At 37.2% G+C, this 14,721-nt stretch overlaps 1 protein-coding gene across 11 annotated transcripts in view; it reads left to right on the top strand.

The window, feature by feature from the left end:
* The window catches only part of SLC4A10 (solute carrier family 4 member 10), a 154,143-nt gene that overhangs the window by 118,713 nt on the left and 20,709 nt on the right, over positions 1 to 14,721 (top strand). For all 11 annotated transcript variants that reach the window (XR_004241149.1, XR_004241147.1, XR_004241148.1 and 8 more), the window contains exons 14-15: positions 350 to 595; positions 12,144 to 12,249. Coding sequence is in view for 8 of the 11 variants with exons in the window: in XM_032114046.1 (XP_031969937.1) it covers positions 350 to 595; positions 12,144 to 12,249 (352 nt within the window). In the remaining 3 variants the exon portion in view is untranslated. The remainder of the gene's footprint in view (positions 1 to 349; positions 596 to 12,143; positions 12,250 to 14,721) is intronic.

The raw sequence follows: 14,721 nt of genomic DNA, 5'->3' as shown, positions 1-14,721 counted from the left end.
CATGAAAGTTGTTATAGCTACTCTTTCACAGCTTAAAAAGAAATTGACAGGTGTTGGCTGTTCACAAAGCAGGATATGGGATAAAGTGAATGGACCTTATACACTTTATGTGTGTGACTATGCTCAAAGCTGCTCATGTGATCAGTTTAGTGGAGATAGAGCTCTTTGTGTCCTGTTAATTGGGAGAAGAGCTCTGGTCAGGAGGTGACTTGATAGTATCTTCTGTTCACAGTAAATACATAATTTCTGATTCAGACTGTCCCCAAAAAGGAAATTTTGGAGCTCCTTGTCTCCATTCACTGTGGCTGGACAAAAGCTTAAGTGCGTTTAATTTTTTTCTTATTTTCAGAGAGTATGGGTTGTCATACCTTTCTCTGAGAGCCAGCATTGGGCTGTGGACTGCAATCTTGTGCATCATCCTTGTTGCAACTGATGCAAGCTCCCTAGTCTGCTACATTACCCGGTTTACTGAAGAAGCCTTTGCTTCTCTTATCTGCATCATTTTCATTTATGAGGCCTTAGAGAAGCTGTTTCATCTCAGTGAGACGTATCCAATCAACATGCATAATAATTTGGAGCTGCTGACAAAGTACTCGTAAGTAAGATTTTACCTGTTAAACTGTTAGGGTTTTTTTTCCATAAGTTGTTTTCTCTGCGAGGAACACAGCAGGAAAAGTTTGCAGTAGTTGCAAGCTTTATATGTGGAAGCTATTCAGTCATCATGCTGTCTTATGGAAGTAGTAGTTACTGGGGGGATGTGTACAAGCAGGACGCATTTACTGAAGTAAAACTTACATTTAATTGAAGTTTGGAAAAGCTTCAACATATTCGACTTGCCTTGGTTTTAGGCCTCTATTAATTTTTATTTAATGAGAAATAACTCATGGTCTCTTCTTGTAACCTTGTACTGATGATTTATAATCTTTCAGTGGCAACAGGATGATCAGGTAATGTTTGTTGTCATATGTATCTTGTTTCGTTTTGGTTATTTTTCCCAAATTGAAATATTCAGCTTTCTAAAAGGTTGTAAATTGATGTACCTCCTTTATTTCAACCTCTCTGGCATTTAAGTATGAGCTTAATCCACAAGAGCTGAAGTGGATTTGGAATTTTTAGATGCATGTCAGTAGCTCGTAATCAATTTTTTCTTAATAACAAGATTTTTAATCTAACTCCCTTTAAACAGCTTTACTTTATTGTGACGTTTATAGACAGGTACTAATCTACTTGGGGAATAAAAAAGTGAATTGCTTTTATCAATATTTTTTCATTGAGAAGTAAAGCCTCATAGACCTGTTTCTGTGATATGAGAACAAAAATGTTGTTCTAGTGAAGGACAAGATCTTAGTCTGTCCTGAGGCCAGTTAAGCTTGGTCACATCAGTAACTAAAATGTCATTAAAAAGCATTTTCAATGAAAATCCCTCTCCAGAAATGTCTTTATTATTTCACTGAACCCATTTGAACCCTCTGCATGAGCTGGGTGGGGCCCTAAAGGAACAGTGCTTGAACAGTGCCACATCTTCTGTTCACTGGAAAAACAGGAGTGTCTCAACCAAATGTCTCATTTGCATTTTAAGCTGGGAAAAACAGAACACAGCAACAGAGAAAACATTTGAGCTTTGTGTATATTATCACTAGAAAAATAGTTAGCAAATCCTGAATCTGAATGCACATTATATACCTTAATACACAGAACAAGTTAAATTAGAGTAACTATAGTTCTGCTGTGACATACTCTAATCATGCTGAAAAGAATATTATTCCTCTCTAATAGTTTAATCTGTAGACAAAGGAATATTAATTTGAAGATAAAGCAATAGACGTAAAGAAGAGACCATGCATGCAGTTGAGGTTATATCCTCTTACTTGCCTTTACTCACCTTATATGAAGTAGGTATTTTACACTGAAGACCTTTATACAGAACAGTCTTTGTGGTTTTTTTTTTCCTTTACCACTTCAAAGTAGTCATCTCAAAGGGAAGGAGAACATGATGTCCTCCTATTGTTTTGAAAATTGGATGTTGAAATGCTATACAAAGACAAAAAATTACTTAGAAAACATTTATCAGGTGGAGCTGAGATTAAAATATGCAATGGAAAGCATAAGCACAAGTAGAAACATGGATTCCTGGGTAGTTGTACTTGTGGTTAGCTGAATCCCACAGTATTGCTGGAGATTTCAGAGAAATGAGTTTAACAGTCCTGCTTGTAGGGGTAAAGTCATAGTTATCTCTATTTTTTGTGAAAATGTTTTCTCATAATCATTGGGTTTACAAATAAATGTTGTTGGTTTTAGTTAGAATGCCATTCAATAATCAGAATCGCAATCTGGTTTTTGAAGGGTGGTGTTTTATTGCTGCCTGCTCTTGGTAATTGAGCAATGAATGTAAAATGTGCAGAGCACACAGAATGGTAAAAGAGCAGCCTTTGTCATCCTCCAGTTGCACCTATTCACCTGCCCTGGCCTACAGTGTAGGAATACCCACACAACAGTTTTAGATTTTTCAAACACAATTCCTGAAGAACAAGTGTCTTCCAGATGTTTGGAAGAAAAATTTCGCCACTGCCTGGTGTTTTCAAACACATATATCAAACTTATTTGATACAGTATTTTTGTAGTTATTTGAGTTTATTATTTCATACCTATATTTTCAGTTATTCTTTCACTCTGTGTAGATAGGACAAATAGATTGCCTTTTAAACTCTCGTATTACATCTCATATCATGTTTATTATCAATCATGTCCATAGCAATTGACCCCACTTATAGCAAAATGACTATAGCTCTTACAGGATGTAACTTACATTTTTTTAACTTTAAAAATGATTGTTGGAAATGGCAGTGTATTGACAATCAATGCATACTGATTATCTTGTAAGAGCATATCTGCTGACTCCAAGGATCTGTGCTCTAAACAGAGCCAAAGGGTAATTCCAGCCTCTTCTGTTCTCTCCATTCCTTTCTCCTTCATGTGAGTTTTTCTTTGGTATTCAGAACCAGTCCCAAAAGACTGGGAGACCTGGAAGATGTGCTCAGTTGCAACAACTCTACATCAGCTGCCCAAATCAGCTGCCCGTTGCTTTCACAGGATTCTTGATGCAGCCTGGACTCCACGGGCTTGCTGTGCAAATGTGCACATATTAGTCTTACTCTGCCCAGGTACAGTGGCCTTTTGCCCAGAAGATGAGATGTCACAGTTGTCATCCCCCTGGGATCATCACAAGACATTTCAGTCCCTGCTCAAATGTCAGTACACGACTCAGTTCTGGAAGGATAAGAAACTAAAAGATGGATAAACGTAAAAGTTTACTTACAATAAAATCTCTCTTTTGTGTACTTGAAGTCAGGAAATATTGACTTCACAAGGAATTAGAAGCTTTTCCTGCAGCATCTGATTCCAGTCCTTCTACTTGTAGTTTAAATGGGTAACAAACTTGGGCTGAAACTGGTCCTGTCCTTAAAGGACCAGCATACTCTGTTACAGAAGCTAATTAGTATCTGCTGTTTTGCTAATTAAAACAGCTGTTTGCATTTTCCTCTTTGGGGATTTTAAAGACAAGTTTTTAATTGTTAGTAAAGCCTTGGCAGGTCTTTAATTAGCCATGGGTGATCTTCAAAAGGTTGAGCAATTAATTTCTCTTTGAATGCTCAACCAAAGCTTATGCAAAACTTTATCTCGGATCTTCAATTCTGTGCTAGAAAACAGGGGCTATACTGTAAAATTTCTGTGTTTTCTGTTGCCCACTCAAAAAGTTGATGATAAATTGGTTAGAACACTGTATATATTTGAAATTTTCAGTGCATGCTGTGGCCCAATCCTCCTCTCTCCCATGGACTTTCTGAGGATGCTCTGATATCCACAGGTAGTCTGTTTACATGCCAGTACTGTTCCTTTGCCCTGCTGAAGACATGAATTTGACCCAGGAAAAGTCATTGGCATGCTGTTAGTGCTCCCTTTGGAGTACTAGAAAGACAAAGAGAAGAGTAATTTTAAATGGTTGGTGTTTCAACATGGATTGAAACTATATTTCAAGTAAGAAAGAAAACTCACTCTGTATTTTTGGAGGGTTTGAATTCTGTTACAAACAGTCTCTGTTGCAGGAATTTGATGTAAAAGACTGCACTGCATGCATCTCTTATATTTGAGAGTACAGAAGTAATTACTAATATCTGCCATGAGAAACCTTAGAAGACTATAGGAAGAACATTCCTAACAGTTGGGATTTTTTTTTTTAATTTTTAATCAAGCACGCCTAAATATTTGAAAATCAACTGAAAGTCCTCCTTAAAGATTTCTTTAAAAATTGCATTTAGCATTTTACCATTATAAGTAGAAGATATGCATTTGAGTTTGTTACAGAATTCTACCTCAAAAAGACAAAAATATCTCATTGCATGATCTAATTAATGTAAAACCACACATAATGCACCTTTTACTTATTTTTTAATTTTTTTTTTTTACTCTGTGTTTAAGTATTACCCCTAATCTTTACATGATCTACTTGCAGGCAAATCCATTCAGTATTTATAGGTAACTTTTTCTTAAAACACCGTATTTTTGATGTGGATGATGAGAACTAAGGCATTTAAGAGCTACATCAAAGGAAGGACAAAGACAACCTGATTTTTGGTGTGATACTGTGCTGTATTTTTTTATTTTTAAACTGCATTGTTTTGAAGGAATTTGAACAGAGTAGATGCATTGTTTATTAAATTGAATACATATACTTTCTGATCAGAGCTTTTATTTCTATTTTTTTTTTATGTGACCTTTTTGTATTTGTCATGCCATTAGCACTTGTAGGTTGGCATAGCAACTCTCTTATTTCTGCACTCTCCTCCTCCTGTTTTTTTCCTACTCCTGTAGCAAATATATCTCCAGTTAGTGAATCCTGTCTGGAACACTGATGCCCATCGGTTTTAATGTGTATATTAAATATTAGAATGTTATTTTTTCTAGGAAAGGAGAGCCCCATATTGGAGCGGATGAAACCCACTGATTTTAAAATGAAAACAGAATAAGCATTGTGGATGAAATGAGTACGATTTAGAAAGGAATCCAGTATTCTTTAAAACACAAGCATTTTAAGATAGTTCTTAGAATACAGAAGTTCAGTCATTTCTCAGGGTGAGGTTGCTTAGGTCTTTATATACCTTTTTGGTTTTTATTAATTCTTTTTTCAAAGTGATGAATTCATGTTGTTTTAATAATTCTTTACCAGAAGTTACTCAATTATTAACAGATTACATTGAATAATTTTAAAGTGATTTCTTGGCATAGTAATATGCATATTGCAATCTGTCTTGGTATTGACATGCACTTAAGCATTAGGAGTAGAAAATCCCACTCTGATGTAATTAGGGAGCCAAGATCATGTCAATCTCAGTATCATTTCAGGCTATAGAAACCATTGCTTCTAGAAGGCAGTGAAGATTATTTTTGTGCATACCACTGTTTGCACAAGCAAGTTTAATATCTTCCATTATCTTTATAACTTAATCTAAGTACATCATTATTGGATGCAAATTAGGTTGGTTTATTCCCTGTATCCCTTAAGCTGCAGGTGGAATGAGAAGAGTCGGTGATGATAAGCACAGAATTGCTCATTATGATCCCAGGCATATAATTGAATTCCAATTGCTGTAACGATTTCTTTGAAGCTAGATATGAATATAGATTTTATTTTCCCCTTCTTTATAGTTTTTTCTACAGTTAAGTAACTCTGCCATATCCTGTGTGTCCTTCCCTAAGAATATTCCTCTTCTTCCCAGAACCATGCCACTGCCATCACTGAGTTTAACTGCTGGTTCCCTTTTGCTTCTTGGCAAACCTTGGAATCCAGACTTTTTTTTTCTATATTCTATTTGTTCTAGGACTCCTCTGTGCCTGCCCAACCCAACTGACTTGTTTGTCTGTTTCTTCCTCATTTGAGCCCAGACAGTGCCCACCTTGCTTTATTCTTTCCTACTTCTCCTATCCTCCACTTTGGAAATAGATCTCCTTGTTAAGCAATTCTCCACAGCATTCAGTTTGTAGTTGATAGCTGGTCTACAAAATGCCTTCAAAATCTAGGAAGGCTTACGTAAAATCCTTGGGTGGTGTTGTTACAGCACCTTTATGTGTATTGCTGCACTGCACCTGAACAATTGAAACTCAAGCTGACCATATAGCATTGTAATGTATTGCAGTGATTATTTCTGTACCAGCAGTATACTGAACCTCTTCTTCTCAGGGGCATGCTCTCGCAACTTTGGAAGCAGGGCGAAGTGACATCCTAGTAATATTTTGCAGTGAAAGCTTTCAGATGAATTGGCAGTATCCCACAGAGTTACATGCTCTGCACATGAGCTCTGTGCATGGCAGTTACCTACCACAGTGCTGCTGCAAATGCATGGACTGCATACTGCACCAGCTAATGAAGACCAACCTTTGAGGTTGAAAAAGCTAAAATATGATTATAAATCTGTTTTCTGGACTTTCCCCTTGACAAACCACGATTCTCCCCTGATGTGCTATCCAGAGGAACCTGATTCTTCAAGATTTCTTCAGTGTAACATCAGTTCCCTTCCTCAGATTTATTTTCTTTTCTCTCTCTGTGAAACTATTGTGCTGCTGAGTGCATTACTTAGGTACTTTAATGGGCTTTTCTATTTTTCTCCTGAACTTCACCAACTAAACTATAGAGACTTGTAACCTTAGAGAATATGTGTGGAGGCCTACTGATGTTCGTGACTGTCAGAGATGGGCTACATAACCTAATGGTTGTAATTCAGCATGGCAGATCTCATAAATAAATGAAGAAAAAAATCTTGTCTTGCCATGACAGCTGTGCTGTGAAAGGGTTTCATGATACTGAGAATAGAACTTAACTGACAAGTCCATTTTCCATCACTATTAATTATTTTGTTTCCAGTCTTTTCTCCACTGAGACTTTGATTTAGTTGTTACGAGTGTTGGCACAAGAAGGAGTATGGTAAATATAATGCCAGGGTTATACAGGTATTGTAGGTATGAGACAGCAGAGAAGACATCATTTATGATATTGTTATTGTCCTCTTGCCATAGCAATTGTTAGACAAACAGAGGGATCCTGTGAATGCCCATAATTCACATGAAAATGGTGTATTTGGGGAACACCTAAACATGCATAACATTCTGCTATTAATACACTTCAGCCTTGTAAATGCAATGTAAAGAATACCTACACATATACCTTACTTTAAAAACAAACCTAGTGATGTTATCTTCCATTTCATACTGTCATCTTCCTCTGTCTCTGTTACATGATCAGTGCACAGCACACTCAGAGCATCCTCTGTGCTAGGGGAAAACCTTCCTACTCACATTACCAAATATGTGCTCTGATAGTCAGTGAGACATGTTGTTTAAACAAGCACATTTTGCAACTTATTTTTCATACTTGCCTGTAGTTTTTAAAATATTATAAATATTCATATTGAGCAAATCTCCTTCTCAGGCTATCTTAAGTGAGCCAGAAAGGCATTTTGCCCCTCTAGGAAGAGGAAATGGTATATTGACTAGTCAGGAAGAAGCTGCAGTAGCATCTTTTATAGATCAGATCCTTATCTAGTATAAATAGGTATAGCTTGCAATATGTAAATGCTGGAAAAATAGAGATCCAAACCAGTGCCTTTGGAGTTGTATAAAATCATCAATAGTAAGTGCCTCCTAGTCTTGAAAACAGCCCACTGAAAAATGGCAACTGCCAACGGATGAATGGCCATGGGGCTTTCAAAGGGAGCTGCACCATTTAAGTGTGTTTTAGTTACTCACAAAAACAATGTCTCTCGAGGCTCTTTTTTGAAGCTGGACTGGCACCATGCTGCATATTTAAAGTCTGTGTGGGGAGCAGAGTGTGCATGACAGTAAAGAGAAGAAAATGGTGGAGAAGCAACCTGAAGAATTGGGGTAAGAGGTGGATATCGTAAGGACTGGAAGGACTAGACTGAGGTTAATTTGAATTGAACAAATAAATTTAGGTAATATGTTTCTTGTTTTGCAGTGAACAGAAAATTACAGTCAGGACGAAAGTGGTTTTAGTACAGAACGTTTCACCTGACTAGTTGTTGAGCAGCCATATTTATGTTTCATTACTGATCTGCAAAGGAGGGAAAAGTATTCCCCAACTTTACATATAAAGTGACAGGTTTCTAATTTGCTAACCACTATTGCATTCCCCATAGTCCAAAGAGAGAAGGATCATACTGACAGTCTTTTTGGTGCTGTTAAGGACAGTAATAACTGTTTGTTTTGTGGAACAAAGAACACTGCTAGTTGTCTGAGATTTCCTGAAGTTGCTGTTGTCAGATCCTAGCTCTGTTCTCTGACAACAGGACAAGTTGTAGATGTTGCATGCAGTGAAGTTAGGGTGGCTGCCTCCACTTAATGAAATGAGCAAAATTGAGACTTATGAACCAAAACATAAAACAGCTAAGAAATTGTGGGAAGTTTGGGAGGAAGTGGGGAGTGACCTTATACTGCCTATACTGTTACAGTTGGATTGGTGCTGAAGATTTAGCTGAAATTTTGATCCTCCTATAAAAGGGAGAGAGGTGCAGGCTCCAGGGGATACCAATTTGTCTTGCAGTCCTAAAATTTATTGTTTCTAATCTGCCTTTGTTCCCCACCCTGATTTTCCAGAGATTTTGTGAACACTTTGCAAGGTGTAAAGGCAATAAAGACTCCTTGCTCTGGTTATTGTTTCTAGCTAGCAGGTTCAGGTTGTTACTCTTCGTTACTTTCTCATTTTGTCAGTTCTAATCTTACAACAGTTCTGAGTTGTCTGAAGACCGTCTTGTCTGAAATGCTTTATCTAGCTCAGATTTATAATCCTCTTTTTTTTAGGCTGTATTAGATTTTTAAATACCCTAAAATAAAGCAATCTCCGCTGGTATCTGCCTAGCTGCAAAATACAGACATTTTAAATACAGGTAGGGACCTGTGACTGGGTATCTAGTGTTATTTTAGATCTCTCAGCCTCCAGCTGCTTTGAAAACAAAGGCATGAGTCACCATAGACCGTCTCATATGTGCCAACTCATCATGGATGTCATAGATACCATGGAGTGTACATGTTTAAACATCTGAATTGCTACCAGGAGATCAGAATGTCTTGCAGCATCCAAAAGTGTAAAGATGAAAAACGAATTATTTCTGTCATCAGTGTGATGAAATGGATGTGTTGAGATTGGCAGCAAAGATTCCCCCCTGACCTCCCCACAGTGACACCTATGCTTTTGCTACCACAACCCGTGACAGAGTCTTCCCTGCCTGTGTTCTAGCCACAGGGCAACAGAATCAAAAATCCTTCTGAATCTTTTAGCCTAAGGAAGATGATTGCTGACTTATCACTCAAAGACACGAGAGTACATTGCTAAGTTGGTACTGTATTTAAACCTGAATATGTTGCTTAGAAAATATAGGTGTTTGTATAGTCTATTACTCATTTGGTAATAGCATAAACTCTACACAGACCTCTTGTTGTGGGCAAGCACTCAGCACTTTAAACAACTTTAAAAGAATGTAAGAACATTTGAACCCCCAAGAGGAAATGATTTTTGCTTATTCCAGCCTTCTGAGAAATATTTTATCAGGAAAATAGAAGGATGTTTTAGTGTTAACTATTACATGTATTTTACTTTTTCTCCCAAAACTCATTGAAATAAAAATGGCAATGAAGGAGACAAATATATTAAAAAGATTAAAATAGGAAGCATTATTTCATTAATGTGAGATTCTCCTCGTGGGTCAGTTATGTTGGGAAATAGTTAGCATTGAAGCAATAACATCTGTTATGAAATGACACATTTTGGTAGATAATTTTTTATGTTTTGGCACTGAATGGTACCTTCATTTGTGTTTTCTGGGATGGACAGGGAGTGTTTTACTATCTCACAGTTCTGTAATGTTAAGCAATTAGTGGGATGCTGGAAGACAGTAATACCATGATACAATCTCACATCAAAATGTCAGTGTTGCCAAAACACATACAATATTGAAAGCAATGTAATGTTATATATATCAAAACACTGAGATCATTGTTTGAATGGTCTTCTGAGTAGAAACAGGATCTGATCTCTACAGTTAGGGCCTAACTCTGCTCCCATTCAGTGACAAAAGCAGTGTGTAGGGTGATTTTGGTCTGTGTGGGTGGAGTCTGCACAAGTCACTTATTTGCTGATGATCAGTCTGCCATTGCTAAATGCATGTGAAACTTGGTAAAGACCAGACTGGAGTGCAGGAGGAAAATGATATTGCTATAGAAGTAAACTGATGATCTCACCTGCAGGTGAATTATCTGAGCTGTATTAAACAATAGCTTCAATTGTCACGTTTCTGAGGAAATAGAAATTTTGGCTCCTCTAACCTTTAAATGTAATTTTGCAGTTTGCAGCAAGTGTAGCTGTACCATGTAGTGCTGGCGACAGGCACAGTGTTCCTTTCTAGTGAGGAAGTGACTGAGTGAGCAGCCCATGCCACCTTGGCCTGCTGTAATCAAACCCCAGTGGGCCATCGCCCAGCGTCTGGCCAGTCTGTGATCGGCGGGGGACACCAGGGGCCAGGGAGCTCACAGAGAACAGCAGTAACCCGACACAGCCACCTCTGTATTGTTGCATGAACATCAAATACTCCCTTGCAATACATGATGTTGGCTTTATTCTGCTACTGTAGCTCACTAGTAATGATGTGCTTCATTTAACCCATGTTGTAATACTTTGAACTATGCATTGAACACGCATTCATTCTGCACTTAGGGCCTGATCCAAAGCATATTAGATATGTGTGAAAGATCCAGTCAAGGACTTTTGGCTCAGGCCCTCTACTTCTCTGAATGCAGTTGCTTTTTTATTTTTTTTTTGCTTTTTGTTCATGGGCTGTAAGGGTTTTCTCTTTCTTTTGTAAATAGCTGCATTTAAAATAAAAGCAAGGAATTGCTCAAAGACAACCTGCATCTTTCCCTATCTATATATTAAATGCAGCTGTTGTCACATGTATAGTATTGTAATTGAAATAAAATGTCAGTGTTGTGTCCTCACGATGTAGATGGTAGAATTTCCTTTATAGAAAATCATACAAATCTAGATGAGTATTGTCATTTTGTGGAAAGATAAACAACCACATAGAAAATAGATGGTGTAGGTAAGTGAATAAACTGATACTCTGCTACAGCTGTAATGCAATTTATGCTCAGTGACTCTGCATGCAATAGTAAGATGTCATCCTGTCCCCAGCTACTCCTGAAAACTTTATCAGAGAGGACACAATTTATTTAAAGTCATCATAAGTACATTAAAATACTAGCAGGCTAGATGGTGCTATAGATTATTAAAGTAGGATTAATTTAAAGCGTATTGCAAAGCGCACTTGACATGTTGGATCCTACAGAGTATCCTGGATATTTTGAAGGCTTTGTCAAAGAAAAAGCCTCCCACAATTGCTTCAGAGTCTTTGAAGACTTAATTTTGATTTTAAGTTACCTATTTGCAGTATTGTCCTCCCACACTGCCTTGTCAGATTTTGCATGTTAAATACACAATTTGAAATGAAAACTGTGCTTTTACAGCAGCTGTGGGGAAAGGAGGAACAAGGGACAGGGAGTTCAGAGAGCCTTTGGTGCTGGTGATCCTGACACTCAGAGCCCTGACAGTTGACTGGGTAGTTGGGAAGTTTTGCATGCAAAGGCACTTCTCCATCTGGGAAAGAAAGAGGATACAGAGAGTTTATCTGAGAAAATGTATCAGCCTGGAACTGTACATAGCATCTATTGTAGAGAAGTTTTAGGTATAAGAGGATGGAACAGGACTGGCACATTCTCAGTATTACAAACTGTGCTCAGAAGTATCAATAGACAAGGAAGAAAATAGGTGGTAAAACTTACTGTGATCAGTGGTTTGAATATGTAACGTTACGTACTATATATGCATATGCACCTCACAGCAAATTAGTAATAGCACTAGCTACTGAACTACAAACTGCTTCAAAGCATGCATTTACTGAATTCATTTGAACTAAAATTATCTGTCAATGTAGAGCATAATTTAAATGTATCATAAAGTTGATAATTTGGATTAATATCGGATATATCTTTTATTATTAAGGAAAAAAAAATTGTCTTTTCAGATGCAATTGTGTGGAACCAGAACATCCTAGCAATAAAACCTTACAATACTGGCAGGACTACAATATATCTGCATCTGACGTGCCATGGGGGAACCTGACTGTGTCAGTAAGTAAATTTTGGAACTTAATAAATAAAGGCATAGACATAAATAATTTTGTCTATCTTACTGCAGCAAATATATTGTAAAGAATACAATTTTTTTCTGATCGTATTTGTTCAAATAAATAATAAAATATGCTTAACAAAAATTAACATGGACTTTATAGCATTATCTCCTTTCGTAAGCTTTTTGCAGCCTCTGATAGTACACGTTAAAGCAAATGTGTGCATTTTATGCCCTGCTTTGGAACCTTCTTGACACACTAGCACAAGAGCTTGGCTGAGATTGAGTCAAACATGTCAAATGACAATGAATTTGTCCTAAATTCTGCCAGATGGCAAAACCAAAGTTCCCTTGTGTAGAAAGAGTCAAAAGCATATTCAGGCTATAAAAAAGAGGAAGGGGAGAAATTTTGTAGCATTTTCTCTTCAGTGACCACTTTTTTCTTACCTAAGTTCTGTAATTTTTTTTCCCAGGGGAGGAAGGAGATAAAGCTACAGTTTAGTGGGGCTTGCATGAATGTGTAACTAGTTTCTAAACAGTACACTTTTCTATGTTTAAAGGATTTATATAATTCAAGTTTGCCTTCTTCAAAGCGACATTTACAACTTGGTTAAAGTGTCATGTTGAGATTGGGCCACCGCTTTTTCTTGCAAATGGATCATTTCATTACACAGTCAAAGAGAATTGAGTGCAAAAGACACCAGACTGAAGGGATGTAACTGAATTAACCAAATTGTGGGCATAATCAAATTGAACACTTAAAGGCCAATCTAGTGGACTGTCTCCAGAAGATACTGTTCTTTTTTTTTCAAAGGCAGGAATGCAGAAAAGCTTGTGTTAAGTAAGAGCTGTCTTCCACGGCTGCTCTGTCTTGCTTCCATGCCTTGCTCTGAGCAGGGACTGCTCCTCAACTCTGTTGGTGTGGCAACAGCAGAAAGAAAGTTGAGAACTGCTGGCCTGAGGGATTCCAGCAGTCCAGAATGAATATTCTCAAAATTGCAGCACACTCTGAGAGCATCTGTGCAGGGGCAGACTCCTCCTCTCACTTTCTCAGATCTCTGACAGTGTTTTTCAGAGTACATTTGCAGCTGAGGAGATTTAAAATAACAGATTTTGTTTTAACTATAAATGTAAAAGACTGGCTGCATTATATAAAACCCTTAAAAACTTCTATGAAAGCTTGTTATCAAAACTCGAGTTTACATAGGTAGCAGTATAACTGACCAACTTTTCCCATGAGTCCCTATAGTTGTCAAAGAAATAACTGAATTTTTTTATACTTTCATGTCATTATTTCTTGCAAGAATCATCAAGAAACTTCTGTTCTAGAGAACTGCTGTAAGATATTAGACATTGCTGTCTGTAAATATTTGGTCAGACTCACCCCATTATGTCTCTTTTACTGCTCATATCTTCATGTATTTCTTGTGTCTAGTTGAAATGTTTCAAGTTTCTGAAGATCTGGATTCTCATTCTCTCTTAAAACCCAACAATTATTTTTTGCTATCAAGACAAACCAAGTGTGAGCAAAGGATTTTGAGCCAAGTGTGAAGAGGATTTTGGACCCAGTGTGAAGAGGATTTTGATGGTGACAAAATCCTCTTCAGGAAGCATGTGATGAACTTCATCCCAAGTTTACTGCTGTACCAGCATAAAAAGTTTTGTGCTCCTTTGTCTCACAAATTGCAGTTGTGGTTTTTTTCTATGACAATCTTTGCTCAAAGCCGAAGTTTCCCGTAACATGTTATTGTGCAGCAAGTCTGATGAGCCAGTGACACACTTGATTTAATACTAAAATATCCTGATCTGGCAGGATATTTCTGCCTGGAATCCCTGATTCTGCGTACTGCATTTCATTTTTCTTAGTAAGTGTGGAGGGATTGGGAAGGAGAAGGAAAGGATTGTGAGTCCAGAGCTGATAGCTCACATTTCTAGAGGTAGTCTTTATGATTTTAGACAACTAAGGATGGTAGTGGAGAAGTACTGGAAATGCTTTATAATGTATCTGCATATTGATCATAAATTATATTAAATATAATTGATGTTAGAGATTTTGGGTTTTCCGGCATTTTATCAGACCTTTTTTTTAGAGGAAGACAATTTGCGGGATGTGCTGCCCCCGTGTGGTATTAAATGTATTTGGCTCCTCTTAGGCCACAAATCCTCAGCTTTTTCTTCAATTGCTGGGCCTGTGAAGTTAAAACAAAAGAGCAGTTCTTGAGAATGCACCAGGAGCAGCCTTTCTCTTGGTGGCTTTTGAAATTTGCTTTCCACACTTGGAGAGTCTTAGTAAGTGTTAATCTGTATTTGTACACAGAAAATAAATCAGCATACTTGTTGAGTTTGAAATAAATCTGGTTTTGTATTAATGACTTTATTTATGGTATGCTTTAGTAAATTCCTAATTTAATATGGCTAAAAAAAAGATTCCTTTCAGAATTTTCCATGCAGACTAGATACAAATGTAGTGAGTT

Source organism: Corvus moneduloides, chromosome 7, assembly GCF_009650955.1.
Source record: "Corvus moneduloides isolate bCorMon1 chromosome 7, bCorMon1.pri, whole genome shotgun sequence".
Classification (NCBI taxonomy): Eukaryota; Metazoa; Chordata; class Aves; order Passeriformes; family Corvidae; genus Corvus; species Corvus moneduloides.
This window is presented reverse-complemented; position numbering and strand designations above follow the sequence as displayed.